The sequence below is a fragment of the Zootoca vivipara genome, chromosome Z1 (assembly GCF_965207765.1).
Source record: "Zootoca vivipara chromosome Z1, rZooViv2.hap1.1, whole genome shotgun sequence".
In the NCBI taxonomy this organism is placed as follows: Eukaryota; Metazoa; Chordata; class Lepidosauria; order Squamata; family Lacertidae; genus Zootoca; species Zootoca vivipara.
In genome coordinates, this window is record NC_142583.1 from 73208184 (window position 1) to 73228888 (window position 20705).

Consider the following 20705-nt stretch of genomic DNA (forward strand, 5'->3'; position numbering starts at 1 on the left):
CTGTCAGGAATGCTTTGATGGTGTTTCCTGCTTGGCAGGGGGTTGGACTGGATGGCCCTTGTGGTCTCTTCCAACTCTATGATTCTATGATTCTATAAATATACTGAATAATACGAGGTGAGTCTTTCAAAAGAGGCCCGTGGAAAACAGCAATTCTCTGGTATTGCTGCCTGAAGCTAGTGGCCAGCTGCTGGCTCTCAAGTTTATGGCTTGCTTTGTTTCCGAAAACGGAAGGTGGTGCCAAACACACAGTGTCTTGTGAAGTGGGTCCCTCAGCTGTCTCTGTTAAAGAGCTTTCCCTGGTGCAGTTGTGGGGGGGGGCATTTTACCCTCCAGATGTTGCTGAAAGACAACTATCAGCCACAGCAAGTGAAATTTAAGACACGGCACGTGTAGGAAACCCCAATCAGAGCGTTAATTGCCACAGAATTGTAGCAGCATTGGAAGGGAGCCCCAAGGGCCATCTAGTCCAACCCCACTGCCATGCAGAAATCTCAACAAAAGCACCCTTGACAGTTGGCCATCCAACCTCTTGCTTGAAAACCTCCAAGGTTTCCAAACACCTTCCTAGTCCTCTCCTGCTCCTGATGCTCAGCACCTGGTCTTGGTAACATTGAGGTAGACTGCCTCTGGAGCTGGATACAGGTAGGTAGCCGTGTTGGTCTGGATCGAAGTAAAATAAAAAAATTCCTTCAGTAGCACCTTAAAGACCAACTAAGTTTTTATTTTGGTATGAGCTTTCGTGTGCATGCACACTTCTTCAGATACAGTGAAATGGAAGTTTCCAGGCACTTATGTAGAGAAGGGGTGGGGAGGGGTGGGGATGGGGAGGGGGGATCTGGAGCTGGAGATTGTGCTTGGCTATCCTAGCTTACCAGCTGCCTACTTCTTTCATTCATTTTGCCTATATCGATAATAATAATAGTAATTTCCACGAAGGCGGTGCGCGTAAGTCTCCTCCTCCACTCAACAACCCTGGTGACGTAGGTTAGGCAGTAACTGGGCGTTTCAGGGACCGAGTGCGGCGGGATTCGAACCCTGGTCTCTTCCAGGTCCGACACTCTAAAGCCCCATGGCCACCTATCGTACGTGAGATAAGGAAGAGCCCTGCCGATCCCGAACCCTTTCCCGCAGATGACGCCATCCGGTCCCCGGGTTAGATTGCCTCTGGTCACGGAGGCTCCACCAGTCAGCAACCAGGGGCGGCGGCGCCGACAGCGCACGCGCAGGAAGGATCACGCGGAGCGAGCGAGCAAGAGAGAGCGCAATCGCTCGGCACCGCCCCCTCTGCCCGCTGGCCAATCTGCAGCCAGGGGCCCGACGGAGACGCGCGCGCGCAGGAAGGATCACGCGGAGCGCATGCGCCCCTTCTCCCGGGAGCTCATTCGGTTGGCACCGCCCCCTCTGCCCGCTGGCCAATCCGCAGCCAGGGCACCTGTTAGCGCCTGCGCATAGCGCTCTGAGGGCGGTTGCGGGTAGAGGTCTGGGCTGAGGTAAGCGGGGCAAGATGGCGGGCGGGGAGGGGGGCGTCGGGGGACCGGAGAGGGAGGGTCCGCGCCTGGAGAGGCCTCGTTCTCCTTCCCCCCCTCGCCGCCATGGCTCCGAGGCGTCTTCGTCCTCTGCCTCAGGGAGGGAAAGAGCGGGCCCTGAGTGGCTGCCCCGGTAGGCCTTTCCAGCTGCCAGGCAGAAGCCGGAATGGCGGGTCCCCTGGGAGGAGGAGGAAGGGGCGCGGCTGTTGTTGTAATTACCATTTATATATATATGTATATATATATATATATGTATATATATAATTGGCCAAGGGAGCCGGTGTACAGCTTCCAGGTCATGTGGCCAACATGACAAAGCCGCTTCTGGCAAACCAGAGCAGCACATGGAAACACTATTTACCTTCCATTCTTATTAATGGAATTACCATTCTTATTAATTGTGGTTCATACCCCGCCCATCAAGCTGGGTTTCCTCAGCCACTCTGGGCGGCTTCCAACAAAATATTAAAATGCTGTACAATAACTCTTCAACTATTAAAAGCTTTCCTAAACAGGGCTGCCTTCTTGTTGTTCTTGTTGTTCATGGTTGTTTTCTTCTTGTTACCGGTATTACTACTACTACAGACCCTCCAAGTGTTGCTGTTTTCCAGGGACAGTTGCGGATTTACAGAAGCCTTCCCAGTTTGTGATATGATCCCGGAATGTCCCATTTTCCCTTTGGACAGTGGAGTCCAAACTTTTTTCAAAGGGGGCCAGATTTGATGAAGTGAAGGGCTGTGAGGGCCGACCAAAGTTATTGACCTTTTTTTTAGGATTGTAGTGCTTGAAGGTGTTTTTTTTAAAGGGCTGAAGTTGTTGAGGTTTTTTTAGGATTTTACCCCTGCCTTAGGACGTCCCTGTTTTCATGGGAGAAATGTTGGAGGGTCTGGGGTTACGTGACCCACAAGCCAAAGAGATAAGTAACTGTACAACCTTTTGAAGACATCTCAAGGGAGCCCTGGATAGGGAAGGTTTTATTATATTTTTATATATGTTGGAAGCCACCCAGAGTTGCTGGGGCAACCCAGTCAAATGTGTGGGATATAAATAGGAAAAGTATCATTATGCAATGGGATGCCCCTGTTTTCAGGGGAGAAATGTTGGAGGGTACAGAGTTATCTGACCCCAGAGCTGTCGGAAAGCAATCCTGTTAAAGAGAAGTTAATGATTTATTATTATATTTTCTCTATGTTGGAAGCTGCCCAGAGTGACTGGGTAAACCCAGTCAGATGGGTGGGGTATAAAGAGTAAAATTATCATCATGGAATGGGACACCCCTATTTTCATTAGAGAAAGGTTGGAGGGCATGTTTCTGCCTTGGTCAGACCACGCTTGGAGTCCTGTGTTCAGTTTCGGGGCACCACAATTTAAGGAGGAGATCAACAAGTTGGATTGTGTGCAGAAAAGAGTGACCCAGATGACCAAGGGTCTGGAAACCAATCCTGAGGAGGGTGCTAGGTATTTAAGCTTGGAGAAGAGGACGCGGAGAGCTGAGATAGTTGCAGCCAAAAATACGGTATTCAACCCCCAAGGCAAATCAGGCTTCTTGTCAAAATTTGCAGACTTTCAGCTGTTTGCCACGAGCAAATCAAACAAAAGCAGTAGAAATGACTCAGCAGAAGGGATGCTTCAAGTGGCTTCCCCAAATTCAGCTGAAATGGCAACTTATAAATTGTAAATTTTGATAATAAACCCAATTTGCAATGGGGGTTGAATAATTTTGATTGCAACTGTATGAAGGCCAGTTCTAAGTGTGAAGCTCTTCTCCCCTTGTGTTTCACACTTCTTGTGAGCCTGAAGGTAGGGGCTTGCTTTGTTCTGTTGGACAGCTGAGTAACAAATGCTATAAATAAGGTAAAACAATGTGATGTATGTCAGGGCAAAAATATCCCTTACCTTCACATCTTCCCTTGAGGGGGTCTGAGCTAGCAGTGATGGACCAGGAACGAGTCCTTGAGGTGGGGGTAGTAGTACCCTGTTTCCCTTATTTTAAGACATAGTCATAAAATAAGCCATAGCAGTATTAAAAAGGTAATATAGAAATTTAATAAATAATACCGGTAATAGTGTTAATAACTACGCACTGGAGACTTCATAGAGCTGAACAATACTCCTACCTTCTAAAAATGGCCACCCAGTTAGAACTGAAAGCATCACGAAGCTGTGTCGCCCACCCACAATTTGGATCGCTACCCTAGTATAATACCATGATCTATATTCCTAATTATCATACCATCGACTATTAGGATTCCTCCACCTCTCCCTGGAGGAATATCCTCAGCACATGCCGATAGTCATGCATGGGACGCACAGTGCAGTACACTGGAAAGCCTCCGCACTTCTCCTTCCTTTCTGATTACATTTTGTGTTTTTACTTTCAGCTTGGTGGTGGTGTCTGCTGTGAATTGCTGCAGATTTGGCCTTTCCCTCCGTAGTGTCCCTCTGCAGCTTGTTCAGTTTAACATCAAGCAATATCAGTGGTTGAACCCTGTTGCTTCTGACCATTATGCCACACTTCAGGCTTCATTAATTTGACACAGGTGTAATCAGTCATGGTCAAGTCTAAAAAAAAGAAAAACCAACAGAATAATGGGTATTGCCAGGATTATAGGTGGGGACCTGGAGGAAATATGCCCCCATGGATGGGAGGTCCTTGCCCAGATGACAAGTGGGGACCCAGATGGATGGGAGGTCCTTGCCCAGATGACATGTGGGGACCCGGAGAAGATATGCCCCCATGGATGGGAGGTCCTTGCCCAGATGACATGTGGGGACCCAGAAGAGATATGCCCCCATGGACGGAAGGTCCTTGTCCAGATGACATGAGGGGACTGGGAGGAAATATGCCGCCATGGATGAGAGATCCTTGTCTAGATGAAACGGGGGGACCCGGAGGAGATATGCCCCCATGGACGGAAGGTCCTTGTCCAGATGACATGAGGGGACCGGGAAGAAATATTCCCCCATGGATGAGAGATCCTTGTCTAGATGAAACGGGGGGACCCGGAGGAGATATGCCCCCATGGACGGGAGGTCCTTGTCCAGATGACACGGGGGGACCGGGAGGAAATATGTCCCCATGGATGAGAGATCCTTGTCCAGATGACATGTGGCAACTGAGGAAACGCAGAAAATATATGCAGCCAAATATGAGAGGCCCCTGTCCTAATATGGGTGATCCTAGAGAGAACATGTATCCAGGACCTAATGCACCTGACCAAAGGCAGTGTAGGACTTTTGGAGGGCCAGGAAAGTATTTGTCTGGGAAGGAGCAGCCGATGGAGAATGGTCGGGAGAATGGTCCATCGCCACCTGGTAACTGTAGCTCAGATCAGCCTGCTTCATTAAATTTGTTCGATAAAAATAATTTTAAAAAAAGGAAAGATCAGCCCACTTCAAGAAATGCTGCAGAAAGTGCTGCAAATACTCAGAAGCATTACAGAATGCTTACAGAAGAGGGTGCTGCAAGAATTCTATCAAACTTTGGCTTATCTACTGAAGATTTGGTGGAATTTGGCCATTATTCAGATGATCAGCTGAAGCCTGAAAACATGGCTATGATTTTAAGGGACATCGTGGAGCGCAAGAAGGCTCGTCAGTTGCCCACTTCATCTCAGGGCAAAGAAGAGGAAACCTCTGGCAGACATGGCGGATCTGATTCCCTGATGAAAAGTAAGTCCAGTTATGAATATGGAAGTAAGTGTGTAGAAACCAGGCTAACCAGTAATCCCATGAAGACTTCAGGGTTAAACTATGGCATTTGCTACCACATGATGCAGTGACAGCCACCAATCTGGATGGCTTCAAAAGCGGATTAGACAAATTCAGAAGGAACGGCTTGTTATGATGGTTGCTTGTTATGATGAGGGATGCAACTTCCAGGATTGGAGAATGGGCACATCTGTATACTAGTTGCCGGGGAACAGAAGCGGGCAGTGCTGCTGAGCTCTGCTCTTGCTTGTGAGCTCCACAGAACTGGCTGCTGGACTAGATGGGCCGCTGGCCTGATCAAGTAGCTGGGCTCTTTTTAAGCTCTTACAAACATTGGTGGAGAAGAAAGACAACAGATGGGGTTCCAGGAAAGCACCGTAGATATCTAGTCCTGGGTACTATAAGCTCATGGGTACTATAAGCTCATGGGTACTATAAGCAAGGAGGGCTTTTGGGGGGGGAGGGGGCATTTATATCCTGCCTTTCCGGATCCAAATCCTTCCAAAGTGGTTTACAGGTAATGTTAACCTACTTTTTAAAATAATAATAATAATGCCTGAGTATAGAATCCCATCAGTATCCTGCCTACTGGGCAATGTCTGGCAGAATTATTAATTTATTGGCTCTCCCTCTCCTCTTTTAGTGCTCACAACTACTCTGTATGATAGGTTAGGTTGAGAGGCAGTGACTGGCCCAAGGTCCCTTTGCAAGCTTTGTGGCCGAGTGGGGATTTGAACCCTGGTCTCCCAGGTCTGTGTCCGACACTCTAACCACTACACCACAGTGGCTCTTCAGAATGGCCCCGGGGGTGGGAGGGGCTCAAATGGAACAGACCCTGATGCATTATTTGCTTATTGTCCCCTCTCTACTGGACACCTCACTGCACAGAGTAGTTGATGGGAAATGATCTTTTTGGGAGGCTAGAAGGGGAAATCCAGTAGGAGCAAGCTCCGAGGTGGCCCTGGCCCTTGGTCCCCTCTCACCTGGAATTTTGTTGGCATCCGTCTGTGTTGCATAACAGATTCATCCCTTCCTTCAGCAGGACCTGTGTTACCTTCAGCAACTCAACCCACCACAACACCTGCGGCTTCGTTTATGCCTCAGTCTTCAGTATCTCCATCTCCGTCAATGATGAAAGATTATCATGCTGTGTCGCCAACAATACTTCCACACGTGTGTTCTCTATGTAAAATAGAATGTGCAAATATGACGGTGAGTTCTTAGTTTTTGCAGAAAGAAAGTGCACATGGTTGTACAGTCATACCTTGGGTTAAGTACGCTTCAGGTTGTGTACTTTCAGGTTAAGTACGTGGCGGGTTTCACCGCGCGCGCATGCGCAGAAGCGTTATGTGCGCTTCGCGCATGCCGAAAAAAGTTCTGTGTGCTTCGCGCATGCGCAGAAGCGCTCTATCAGCGCTTCAGGCACACGGCCTATTGCCACTCGGGTTAAGTACTTTTTGGAGTTCAAATGGCACCCCGGAATCAATTAAGTACTTAACCCGAGGTACCACTGTATTGAGCCCAGGAGGAGTGCATTTTCCACTCTGGCGTTCCAGCAAATCTTATGCTATGAGGACTGGTTAATGTTATCCTAGGGAAGTCAACATGGTGCCTTCCAAATGTTGTTGGACAGCATCACTGCAGCCTGTCTCCCCTCCCCTAAGCCCCAAGGAGACATCTCTGCCACCTCAGGGAACCCCCACATCCAGAAAGCCCTTTGACATTGGTGGGATTCAAACCTGACACCATGTCTGGAGACTCTGTCTTATCTAACCTTGAGCTGCTGTGGTCTATTTGAATATTAAATGCATTGCCCAGTATTGAACGTTGTCCACTATTAAAACTGAAACATAGGATTGAAGGGCACGTGAGTGTGTTTCTACTCTCCTATAGAAACTCAGATATATAAGCTTGCAGGGGAGCAGAGGAATCACTTTGGGGCGCAGCCGAGCTCTCACTCCCCCAGAAAGCTCAATCGGGGGTCCTTTTGGGGAGCCACGTTGCTCTCACGGCTCTCCCCCTCCCACACAGCGCCAGGAACCTCGGAGCTGGAGGATTCATCACCAATCAGCGCTGGCGGTAGACCGGAAGTCCGAGTGTGTTTCTGCTGTAGAAACTCAGATATATAAGCTAGGTGAGAATTGGCTCCTTAAACCAAGGTTGCAGTTGGCAAAACAGAATGTCTAGTTGCCATTTTGGGGCCAGATGGACCTATAGTCTTATTTTTCAAATGATGGACTGACTAATTGATTATCAGTTAAACATCCGGCTAGTTCAGATGACAACGTTGTAATTTTTATTGATTTTACACAATAAAGCAAGATATACATAACATATTCTTCCCCTTCTACCCCCTCCCCGCGAGCCCCCTCCTGCCACGAGAGTCCTATGCAAAGTGGATAGTTGAAGGTGGTCCATTTTATAATTGGGTTTGTCCCCTCCTCCCTCTCTCCCCGCCCCAGAGCCCCCTCCTGCCACCAGGAAGCTCTGGGATGGCGAGGGAGGATAAAGGAGGATGTCCACCCAACTATCTATCTATACATATCTTATAAAAAAGAAAATCCCCACCCCACCCCATAAAAAAGAAAAGAAAAGAAAACAGAAAAGGAAAAGAAAAATACCATATCCATTCATTATCCATAAACATTATTTTGAAGGCTTCCCCTACCTCCCCCCTTCCCCGCTCTTCATTTTTAATTCTCCTTTAACAGATTTTTTATCATTATTCCCTTTCTTTTTGCCAATTTTTCTAACCCTATTTTAAATATACTAATCCTTTTTTCCTGTAACTTCTTGCAACATTCTAAATTTAATATTATCAGTTTCATAACATATCTTAATTCAACCTATTCAAAATCTATTTTCTTCCCTTGCCTAATCTTTCCTCCAAAAACCTCCATAACTTTTAAACCATTTATTCATTCCTAATTTTAATTCGCTGTATGACTATCCTCTAATATACCTTCTCTTCCCCTATTCCCAGCTAACCCATTCCAGCAAGTTCCATAATCGTCAGTCCAGTTTTCAGTCCTTTTAATCAGTCCTAGTAATCAAATGTCCATTCTCCCTTCACCCCACCCCCTTTCTCCAGTGTTTTAAAACCCAGCTATCATTGTGCCCCCCCCCCTGGATTTTTCCGCTTCTTTGAACGTCCTTTTCCTTGTGGGTGTTCTGAATTCCTACAAGTTACTGTCCTTCCCTCCACATAAGAGGGATATTCCTCAGGCCTTCTTGTTGTACAGCCTCTTTTCCTTCGTGGTGGGCTTCATTTTGGTTTACACTATCACTGTCACTGTCTTTCGATTCAATTTCTGTACTGTCTTCATCTGGTATTCCATTATTAGTGTCCTCCATCTGTAATTGCTGCTTTATTTCTTGCAGTTGTATTCCGTCATGGTACATTCCAATCTTCAGTTCCCACAGGCTTCTCAAAACATTTTGCTGAAACCCAGGTGGATACACTTTTGTTGACATTTTCCAGTCCTTTCAAGGTCAAAACTTGTCTTGGGGGACGGGAAATGGTCGCTACTTAGTTCCCCAACCGCATTTTCACAAAAGTGGCTGCAATGTATCTTCTCAAAGTCCTGTTACATTAAATTCTATGCAAATATTTAACATATAAATTCCAGAAAGTCAAAAACTCTTTTCCTTCTTTTCCTTTATAATATCCTAATAAACTCGCTGATCTGTCAGGGCTGCCGGCTCCAGGGAAGAAATAGGCTTTTCCCAATTCTGATTCCTCTCTTTGCAGGGAATTTTAATCACCAATATCTTTCTCCCCTTTTACCCTGCTTCCAGGGGAGAATCTTTTTTAAGTCCTTGGAGATATCTTTATATTAAAAAGAAACTTCTGATCTCGGCTTCGGGTACTTTTATTAACTGCTTCTTAAAACTACCAGTTTTTTTCTCTCTCCCATTTCCAAATTATAATCCAATAACATGCTTTTAAATCCTTTACTCACAGTCTTTCCCCCCCAGCTTATTCTTTGGAAGTATCCAGCACTCTCCGCCTCCGGCTCGGAGCTTCACTCCGCTAGGGTAACGCTGTCGCTCAAGATGGCCCCTGCGACTACCACCCTTCTCACTCCGGGGCTCTTATTAGAGCTCACCGGAGAGTTGGGGAGTCCGGATTGGGGCTCTGCTGAGCAATTTCGTCCCCGGGATGCTCGACCCGGGATTCTTTGGGGCGCAGCGAGTTCAGATGACAACCTTGAGCCAGGTTAAGAACTTTGAGAACTTAAAGAAGAAAAATCACTTGATTGCAGGGACAGTCCACATATATACCGGCCTATTCCTACCTAATTTTCTGAATTGTGTCCTGGACCAAAATATAACTGATAGAATTCTACAGGATGTGGTGTTAGTGTGTGACAACTATCCCAATCCAAGGATCCCCAGGCAGGCACCTCCAGGTTGTGGAGATGTCAGGTGGCATCCTGGCACCCAGGCATCTCTACTTGGTTGTAAGTGTCTGATATCTAGATGTAGAATGTGCTTGGCACCTGGCTAGTTTTGAACACTGCCATGGACTCTCATGACCTTAAATGACGAGATTATGCAGTTTTATAGATGGAAGCCCCATCAATGGGTATTGGGCATATCACTAAGTGGATCTAAGTGTTTTATTTTTATAAAAAAATGTATATACCACTATATGTGATATATATATATATATATATATATATATATATATATATATATATATATATATAAGTTCCTGGTGAGAGAAGCAGCAGCAGAGGAGGGCCATTTTGTGGGTTTCTCAGAAGCATCAGGCTGACTGCCGCAGGAGATGGGATGCTGGACTAGGTGGCACTTTGTTCTCATCTAGCAGGCAGGCATTTTTGTGTTCTCATGCTGATTTCTTCCCTCCCTCGCTCCCTGTAGGGCTGGAATCTGCACGTGGGCACTACTGCACACTCCGAGAAATGTACTCAGCTACGCCAGCAGTAAGGCCTTTCATTTTAATTTACTGGGAATAGATTGAGGATTTGAAATGGTTTGAAAATGAATGTTTGGATACCTTAGGACTTTGCTAAAAACAGCAGAGCCCTTGCTTACATGCCTTGCCACAAACCTCAGCCAAGGAAGTTGTGGGAGCTCACCTTTGAAGGAATGGTGCCTGCTCTAGGTTCTGTTTTGCATGAATTTGCAGAAGTGGTCTGTAGGCCAATTATGGAGCTGAACCAGGGAAGAAGGCTGAAGCTCAGTGGCATCTCATCTTGTGTTCTGTGGCTTTTAGATGCCTGTGGAGCATGAGCAGAGTTTTATGACGTGTGGCTTCAGGACAAACCACTTCTTGTAGGAGCTGGGAGCTGAGTCTCATTCCAGGGAGCTTTTGGAAATCTGGGTCAAAGAGTCAGGGAACCCTTGTGGAATCATCTTTAAACTTCCCCAGAAGATCAGTAGTAAGAGATAATAATTTGGACAAAAGGGAGAGAAATAATTGACAGTTTAGAAACTTTCCTGAAAGATAATGGAATGGAATACATGTACTGTGTCAAATGAATAACACAACTGTTTTGCTGGCTTTTCTTGAAACAGGCATCCTGACTGGAATCCAGAAGACTGCTCTTTGTTACAGAGGTAACCTTTTAATCTCCACATGAATACTCAGTAATGAGAATTAGGCTGCAGCAATCTCAAATCCCTGTGGTCCCTGATAGTGTGGGTTTTCTGAGATATTTTGAATGGGAAATTTGCACCAGGGCATTCTGCACTGGGACATTTTCTGATGCCCAGGAAAGTGATCTGTGATCTAATTGTGGTCTTTCATTGTATTTAGTAGAGAAAACTCGAAACTGTAAAACTGTCAAGTATCTGCAGTTGGCCCCTGTTCACTGCTGCTTAGCGACTATGTAACAAAAACACTTCTGCAGAAAAAGTAACATAACACAGACACACACACAGAGTTAATATTTTCCGCCCCAGATTCCTGGTTGTCACTGACCAGTACATTTAGGAGCTGCTTAACTCAGACTGCAGGCCCTTGTGTCTTTGTTCTAAGGTTCTAGGGCAGGCATAGGCAAATCCCAGCCCTCCACATGTTTGGGACTACAATTCCCATCATCCCTGACCGCTGGGCCTGTTAGCTAGGGATGATGGGAATTGTAGTCCCAAACATCTGGAGGACCAGAGTTTGCGTATGCCTGCTCTAGGGGCCAGCTGGCTGAGCAGCTGTGGGTTGCAATGGAGCTAAGCCACTAGCAGGCAGTTAGCCATTCCCAGTGCAGGTGGCAGCCATAATTTTCTGGTATGAAGCTGGGCATTCTGTTGCCAGCATCTGAGTTCCTTTAGTCATTGGATGCTGCAGGCCCGTCAGCTTGGAAGAGTCAGAGTGCAGAGATGATTTGTGGGGGGGGGGGGAGAGCTTTCCAAGTGCCCCTCTCTCTGTGTTTTTTTAATCTTTAAGGAATTAAATGGTTATTAAACACTGCAGCCCCTTCATGGATCAATGCCTTGTTGTGGCGAAGGGGCTTGAATAACTCAGAGAAGCTATGAGCTATGCCATGCAGGGCCACCCAAGATGGACAGGTCATAGTGGAGAGTTTTGACTAAACGTGATTCACCTGGAGAAGGAACTGGCAAGCCACTCCAGTATCCCTGCCAAGAAAACTCCATGGACAAAGACAACAGGCATATAAAAGTTATGACGCTGGAAGATGAGCCCCTCAGGTCGGAAGGCATCCAACATGCTACTGAGGAAGAGCGGAGGACAAGTACAAGTAGATTCAGAGCTGATGAAGCGGCTGGGCCAAAGCCGAAAGGACGCTCAGTTGCGGATATGCCTGGAAGCGAAAGGAAAGTCCGATGCTGTAAAGAAAAATATTGCATAGGAACCTGGAATGTAAGAACCATGGATAATGGTAAGCTGGATGTGGTCAAAAATGAGATGGCAATAATAAATATTGACATCCTGGACATCAGTGAACTAAAATGGAAGGGAATGGGCGAATTCAGTTCGGATGAGTATCATATCTACTACTGTGGGCAAGAATCCCATAGAAGAAATGGATTGGCCCTCATAGTCAACAAAAGAGTGGCAAAAGCTGTAATGGGATGCAATCTCAAAAATGACATAATGATCTCGATACGAATCCAAGGCAGACCTTTTAACATCACAGTAATCCAAGTTTATGCACCAACTACCGGTGCTGAAGAAAGTGAAATTGACCAATTCTATGAAGACTTACAACACCTTCTAGAAATGACACCAAAGAAGGATGTTCTTCTCATTACAGGGGACTGGAATGCTAAAGTAGGGAATCAAGAGATAAAATGAACAACTGGCAAGTTTGGCCTTGGAGTTCAAAATGAAGCAGGGCAAAGGCTAATAGAGTTCTGTCAAGAGAACAAGCTGGTCATCACAAACACTCTTTTCCAACAACACAAGAGACAACTCTACACATGGATATCACCAAATGGGCAGCATCGAAATCAGATTGATTATATTCTCTGAAAGATATGAAAGGAACATTTCGTACAAAGATTACCATAATAAAGGACAAAAGTGGTAAGGACCTAACAGAAGCAGAAGACATCAAGAAGAGGTGGCAAGAATACACAGAGGAATTATACCAGAAAGATATGGAGGTCTCGTACACCCCAGGTAGTGTGGTTGCTGAACTTGAGCCAGACATCTTGGAGAGTGAAGTCAAAGGGGCCTTAGAAAGCACTGCTAATAACAAGGCCAGTGGAAGTGATGATATTCCAGCTGAACTATTTAAAATTTTAAAAGATGATGCTGTTAAGGTGAAGAAGAAGAAGAAGAGTTTGGATTTGATATCCCGCTTTATCACTACCCGAAGGAGTCTCAAAGCGGCTAACAATCTCCTTTCTCCTCCTCCCCCACAACAGACACCCTGTGAGGTGGGTGGGGCTGAGAGACTTCAGAGAAGTGTGACTAGCCCACGGTCACCCAGCAGCTGCATGTGGAGAAGCGGAGACGCGAACCCGGTTCCCCAGATTACGAGTCTGCCACTCTTAACCACTACACCACACTGACTCTCCCAATTTGCCAGCAATATGCTACACCCAATATGCCAGCATGTTTGGAAAACTCAGCAATGGCCAGAGGATTGGAGAAGATCAGTCTACATCCCAATTCCAAAGAAGAGCAGTGCCAAAGAATGCTCCAACTACCGCACAATTGCGCTCATTTCACACGCTGGCAAGGTTATGCTTAAAATTATACAAGGCAGGCTTAGGCAGTATGTGGACTGAGAACTCCCAGAAGTGCAAGCTGGATTTCGAAGGGGCAGAGGAACCAGAGACCAAATGGCAAACATGCGCTGGATTATGGAGAAAGCTAGAGAGTTCCAGAAAAACGTCTACTTCTGCTTCATTGACTATGCAAAAGCCTTTGACTGTGTCGACCACAGCAAACTATGGCAAGTTCTTAAAGAAATGGGAGTGCCTGATCACCTCATCTGTCTCCTGAGAAATCTCTATGTGGGACAAGAAGCTACAGTTAGAACTGGATATGGAACAACTGATGGGTTCAAAATTGGGAAAGAAGTACGACAAGGTTGTATATTGTCTCCCTGCTTATTTAACTTATATGCAGAATTCATCATGCGAAAGGCTGGACTAGATGAATCCCAAGCCGGAATTAAGATTGCCGGAAGCAATATCAACAACCTCAGATATGCAGATGACACAACCTTGATGGCAGAAAGTGAGGAGGAATTAAAGAACCTTTTAATGAGGGTGAAAGAGGAGAGCGCAAAATATGGTCTGAAGCTCAACATAAAAAAAACCAAGATCATGGCCACTGGTCCCATCACCTCCTGGCAAATGGAAGGGGGGGGGAAATGGAGGCAGTGAGAGTTTTTACTTTTTTGGGCTCCTTGATCACTGCAGATGGTGACAGCAGTCACGAAATTAAAAGACGCCTGCTTCTTGGGAGAAAAGCAATGACAAACCTAGACAGCATCTTAAAAAGCAGAGACATCACCTTGCCTACAAAGGTCCGTATAGTTAAAGCTATGTTTTTCCCAGTAGTGATGTATGGGAGTGAGAGCTGGACCATAAAGAAGGCTGATCGCCGAAGAATTGATGCTTTTGAATTATGGTGCTGGAGGAGACTCTTGAGAGTCCCATGGACTGCAAGAAGATCAAACCTATCCATTCTGAAGGAAATCAGCCCTGAGTGCTCACTGGAAGGACAGATCCTGAAGCTGAGGCTCCAATACTTTGGCCACCTCATGAGAAGAGAAGAATCCTTGGAAAAGACCCTGATGTTGGGAAAGATTGAGGGCACTAGGAGAAGGGGACGACAGAGGACGAGATGGTTGGACAGTGTTCTCGAAGCTACGAACATGAGTTTGACCAAACTGCGGGAGGCAGTGCAAGACAGGAGTGCCTGGCGTGCTATGGTCCATGGGGTCAGGAAGAGTTGGACATGACTAAACGACTAAACAACAACAAAAACACTGCAGCCATATTTTGTAGGCTTTTGATGCTTTTAGCTTTAACTCTGAGAGTTCCTACTTCTAGTTGATTTCCATTTGCACAAATAACATCCTGGCAGATCTGATTTCTGCTTTTACATTTTAAAAAGAAAAGTAATTCAAATCCTTTTTTCCTGTCTCTTGCAGACATGAAGGTGATAAGAAGGAAAAACATATTGCAATGCCATGCTCTACTAGTTCTAACTCGAATGCTTCACAACACTCAGTCCCTGGCCATGCCTCGAGTCAGACTCAGTCACACTCAGTCCCTGGCCATGCCTCGAGTCAGACTCAGTCACAATCTAGGAGCTCCAGGTCTTCAGAGCGACCAAGCTCCCCCAGCTTGAGTTCTCAAAGCTCTTCTATCCAGAGGAGAGAACTAGGAATATCAACTAGATCTCCAGGTAAGGTGGATGTTACAGATGCTTCAGTGACTGGGCTTCATTTTTTTGTAAACAGGATTATTTGTGTGATAATGGCAGGTGTGTTGCAGTGGCTTTGGCTCAGTGAGTAGTCTGTTCTGTTCTGGGTTTTCTCCCCCTGGCTTTGTCATTGTGTCAATATAATGTCTCCCAAGGAAACTAAGCTTGTTCCTATATTGCATTGTGTGAGTGACTCTGCAACCCATTTCAAAAGGGGATGTTGGTTGATCTCAGCCATTTCACTGCTCTGGAGTCTCCCCCACCTGCTTTGTAGTATTTACACTTGCTTAGTACAATGATCCTCTTTCACTCATGCTATGCAGCTTGGTTGCAAATTCAGCTGTGACCAAGGATCAGGGGAAATATTCTGCTGCTTCACTGCAGTATTGTTGCCAAAGGTAGACCTGAAGTTGTTGTCATAGAGCAAGGGTCAGCAAAGTTTTTCCGCAGAGGGCCGGTCCACTGTCCCTCAGATCTTGCGGTGGGCCAGACTATATTTTGAAGAAAATAATAATGGACGAATTCCTATGCCCCACAAATACCCCAGAGATGCATTTTAAATAAAAGTACACATTCTACTCATGAAAAAACACACTGATTCCCGGACCATCCACAAGCCGGATTTAGAAGGGGATTGCGCAGGATCTGCCCCCCAGGCCATAGTTTGCCTACCCATGCAATAGGCCAGTGATGGCGAACCTATGACACGCATAGCCATTTTCGGTGACACGTGGCTGCATGCCGAGAAGGACGCATCTCTGGGGGCCTTGTGGACTTCCGGTGAGGCAAAATGGCGATCGGCACGTTATCGCGGAGCTCTTGAAAACGGCCAGCGTACCTGCGCTCCCTGACCAGCTTCGGAGCCGCCAGGATTGCCACCGCCCTCGCGCAAACATCAGGGGAGCCCAGAGCAGCTGCCAATGGAGCCGCCGAACCTCCCCCTCAACGCCCCACACCGGGCCGAAGCTAAGGGGTCCCAAGGCCTGAGACCACCTACCTCGAGGCGCGCTGGCGCCATGGAGAGGGAGGAGAAGGAAGGTCCCGACCTCCCCACTGCAACCGCTGCCAATACCGACACCGTCAATGCCACTGCATTTAAAAAAACTTTAATAATTTTTCCCTCCCCTTTTTCCTTTTTTTAAACTTTTTTTTTTTTAAGTGACACACCACCCGAGTTATGCTCGGTTTTTTGGCGAATTTTGACACACCAAGTTCAAAAGGTTGCCCATCACTGCAATAGGCCATTGATGAACTTCCAAGGAGTGGGGTATTGGTTCCATTTTGTTCTTGTTTTTATTTTGTAAATTTTGGGTTTTTAATCATGTATTTTTATGTTGCGAACTGTCCTGAGATGTATGTTTGGAGGGCGGTATACCAATTTAATAAATACTCCTGCCAACCTAGCAGTTCGAAAGCACGTCAAAATGCAAGTAGATAAATAGGAACCGCTACAGCGGGAAGGTAAACGGCGTTTCCATGTGCTGATCTGGTTTGCCAGAAGCGGCTTTGTCATGCTGGCCACATGACCTGGAAGCTATACGCCGGCTCCCTCGGCCAATAATGCGAGATGAGCGCGCAACCCCAGAGTCGGTCACGACTGGACCTAATGGTCAGGGGTCCCTTTACCTTTACCTTTACTGCTAATAATAATAATAATGAGCCACTTGCTTTTTCTCCCCCTCTTTAGCGTCCTCTGCAGAAGCAGGAAGCTCCAGGCAACCTCCAGCCAAACCTGATGTGGCAGAACAACCACCCAACAAGTCAGAGCATCCACTGCAGACGAATCCTGGCCATCAGAAGCTGCCCAAGAAGGAGGCAGCAACACAGAAACAAGGAGACCAGCAACCTCCAGCCAAATCTGATGTGACCGAACAACCACCCAACAAGTCAGAGCATCCACTGCAGACGAATCCTGGCCATCAGGAGCTGCCCATGAAGGAGGCAGCAACACAGGAACAAGGAGACAGGCAACCTGCAGTCAAATCTGATGTGGGAGAACAACCACCCAACAAGTCAGAGCATCCACTGCAGACAAATCCTGGCCATCAGGAGCTGTCCAAGAAGGAGGCAGCAACACTGGAACAAGGAGACCGGCAACCTCCAGCCAAATCTGGTGTGACAGAACAACCACCCAACAAGTCAGAGCATCCACTGCAGACAAATCCCGACCATCAGAAGCTGCCCAAGAAGGAGGCAGCAACACAGGAACAAGGAGACCGGCAACCTCCAGCCAAATCTGATGTGACCGAACAACCACCCAACAAGTCAGAGCATCCACTGCAGACGAATCCTGGCCATCAGGAGCTGCCCATGAAGGAGGCAGCAACACAGGAACAAGGAGACAGGCAACCTGCAGTCAAATCTGATGTGGGAGAACAACCACCCAACAAGTCAGAGCATCCACTGCAGACAAATCCCGACCATCAGAAGCTGCCCAAGAAGGAGGCAGCAACACAGAAACAAGGAGACCGGCAACCTCCAGCTAAATCTGGTGTGACAGAACAACCACCCAACAAGTCAGAGCATCCACTGCAGACAAATCCCGGCCATCAGGAGGTGCCCAAGAAGGAGGCAGCCACACAGGAGCAAGGAGACAGGCAACCTGCAGTCAAATCTGATGTGGGAGAACAACCACCCAACAAGTCAGAGCATCCACTGCAGACAAATCCCGGCCATCAGGAGGTGCCCAAGAAGGAGGCAGCCACACAGGAGCAAGGAGACAGGCAACCTCCAGCCAAATCTAATGTGGCAGAACAACCACCCAACAAGTCAGAGCATCCACTGCAGACAAATCCCGACCATCAGAAGCTGCCCAAGAAGGAGGCAGCAACACAGAAACAAGGAGACCGGCAACCTCCAGCCAAATCTGGTGTGACAGAACAACCACCCAACAAGTCAGAGCATCCACTGCAGACAAATCCAGGCCATCAGGAGCTGCCCAAGAAGGAGGCAGCAACACTGGAACAAGGAGACAGGCAACCTGAAGATCTGTTGCGCTTGGCATTGACGCCTCTTGCAGAACAAACTGTCATGCAGGCCCTATCGGTGCTGCAGTCTGGAGGCGCAGTGGGTGCTGGACTCACCCAAGGAACGAGCTTGCCCCCACTTCCTCCTGTGCAGATCGATCCAGCATCCCTTGTTTCCATGATGCAGCTGGTTGCAACACAGGTGGTGCAAGCTGCCTTAGCCTCCAAGGAAGCCTCAAGTGTGCAGGGAAGCCCAAGTGTGGCTGGAAGTCCCCAGTTAAGTATTCCTGCAGAAAGCGAAGAAAAGAAGCAGGAGAGCAGTCAGGAAGTGGTGCCAGGAGTCGCTCCTTCTTCCGCAGGTGAGGAATTGTCGGGAAGGGGGCTGAGGGTGGGTCTGGATGTAGAGGGAGCTTGTTCTGTGTTGGAGGTCTCTGTCAAGACTTGCATTGGTGATATAATGGAAGAGAAGCTTGCATGTGTAGCACAAACCCTGCTCAAATTCAGGACTGCCCTGAGATCCAGCCGGGCTTCTCTGGTAGTGGTGGCCACACCTGTGCTGTTGCTTCTAGGGGGCAGGGATCCTGTCTGCAATCTGTTGGTTCTGGTGACTGGTTCCTTTTGTGGCATACAAAATACACAAATAGTATGTGATTTTTGTTAGAAATTTGGCCTCTGTGAACGTGCAGCTCAGCACACTATAGCAATTACCGTAAGCACCTGGTGAATGACTCAGCTCTGCACGTAGTCTGCCCAGAGATAGTAACCTAGCAACAGCTAGTAGATTGGTGTAAGGAACAATAAAGATAGAGACCAACATGTGCTCTGTGTGGAGAGTTAGTGGAGAGTGGAGGTGGTGGATGATGTGGAGAGATTATGCTGGAGTTTGTTAGAGTTAGAGAGAATTACTGATCTATGTACTGTTTGTTGTTTTTTTGTAAATAAACCTGTATATAGTTACTCAGTAATAGTGGCAGTGAGTTCCTGTGTCTATACTACTTGCTTTCGGCTGCGACCAAGATGTTTCTGCTGTGCCTGTGCTACTCTGCTTAGTTCAACTGGTATAGTTGGCATTTATGCCAGGTTCAGCCTTGCTGGTGTCTAACAGGTTATGGGCCCAGTTTATGGGAATGCCCAGAACTTGGTTGGCAGTAAGCTGGTGAAGCTGTGGAAACTTGGAGTTGCCAAGAACAGACTACAGTTGCAGCAGTCGAGCTGGGTGCTGTGGATCTGTCCTCTCTCTCTAACAGAAGCTGTGAGTAGTGGGTTCCTGTGCTTGCAGTAGGAAACAGTGCTCTCAGATGGTGCTCTCAGATTCACAATCTTTCCTGATGGTTTTTGAACGCCTGAACAGCCTGAACAGCCATACTTGCTATGGTCAAAGTGGGTGCAGGCTGTGCTCCAGAGGGACCATCTCTGGGAGGCAGTGCACAGACCACCGGTCAAGCCTGATGCAGAAGAGCTAGACCGCAACCAAAGAGCAAGGGCCACCATCGTACTTGTTCTGGATGATTCCCAGTTGCCGTATGTACGTGCGCATAAGACTGCAAAGGCTGTGTGGGTGGCGTTGAAACACTTCCACATTCGTGAAACGGCTACCTCCAGACTCTCCATCAGAAATTCGCTGTATAGAGCAAGGTTGCAACCTGGGGTTTCCATGCAGGATCATTTGCACAGTTTGCAGATGAAGTTTGTAGCGTTGCAGGAAAGAGGCTGTGAGCTGGATCAGGAACAACAGATTTGCATCATCTTGAACTCTCTTCCTGAAAGCTGAGACACTTTAGTGTTGACGCTGGAAGCTATGCATGAGCAGGATTTGACTCTTAGTTTTGTAACCGGGCGTTTGCTTGAGGAAGCACAGAAGCAGGAGGACAAAGCTTCGGAGGCTACGGCAAGCGGTCGGCTTGCAAGGAGTGCAGACAGTCTGGGGGAGAAGCAAGAGAAGCTGCCACAACAGCGTCAGTGTCAAGTGGCTGGTGAGGAATCGGCCTACGTTGTTCGTCGTTGTTTCCGTTGTGGGTCAACACAACATTTAAAAGCCCAGTGCCCAGAGGTGACCAGATTCCAGGGCTAGGGCCAGCGGCAGAAGAGGAAGAAGAAGTTCGGCAAGAGCAAGCAGTCAGCTCAGGTTGTTACAGTCGTAGCGCAGTCTGCCGAAGAGAGGTTGAACACCTGAGTGGTTGATTCAGGGAGCTCTCAGCACATTGTGAATTCAGAGGAGTTGTTTGTTACTAAGGGTTCAATGCAGCGCAGCCAGGTAGCGTTGGCTGATGGCAGAAAATCCGAGGTACTGTCGGGGGGTTCTGTCTATGTTGCCTGTTTACGCTCCAACTTGGACAATGTACTGTGCGTGCCATCACTGCGTAGTAATCTGATGTCAGTGTCGTGTTTGATGAAAGCCGGGTTTGGCGTTCATTTTGAGGATAACTTCTGTGTGATTGAGAAGAACGAAGGGACTTTGGGTACAGCTGTTCAAGAAAACGGGTTGTTTGTGCTCAGAGACTGTTCTGAATATTCTGCAGTAATTAGTAATGCTCAAAATGTGTTTAAGAATGAGCCTATGCATAAGGATTGCATTCATTTACTTCATCGCAGGCTTGGACATGCAAATTGGAAAAATGTGTTGAA

The 20705-nt window shown here is 47.2% G+C and overlaps 1 protein-coding gene across 5 annotated transcripts in view; it reads left to right on the forward strand.

Moving 5' to 3' along the window:
- The first annotated feature begins 1485 nt into the window (after positions 1-1485).
- LOC148687428 (uncharacterized) overlaps positions 1486-20705 on the forward strand; it is a 38413-nt gene continuing 19193 nt past the window's right edge. For 3 of the 5 annotated variants that reach the window (XM_088660718.1, XM_088660720.1, XM_088660721.1), the window contains exons 1-7: positions 1486-1662; positions 3911-5201; positions 6280-6452; positions 10128-10189; positions 10785-10826; positions 14840-15096; positions 16802-18439. In XM_088660718.1, the coding sequence (XP_088516844.1) occupies positions 4082-5201; positions 6280-6452; positions 10128-10189; positions 10785-10826; positions 14840-15096; positions 16802-18439 (3292 nt within the window). In that variant the 5' untranslated portion in view covers positions 1486-1662; positions 3911-4081. Of the gene's footprint in view, positions 1663-3910; positions 5202-6279; positions 6453-7271; positions 7375-10127; positions 10190-10784; positions 10827-14839; positions 15097-16801; positions 18440-20705 lie in introns of those variants that run through there. The other 2 variants (XM_088660719.1, XM_088660722.1) reach the window with 2 other exon arrangements.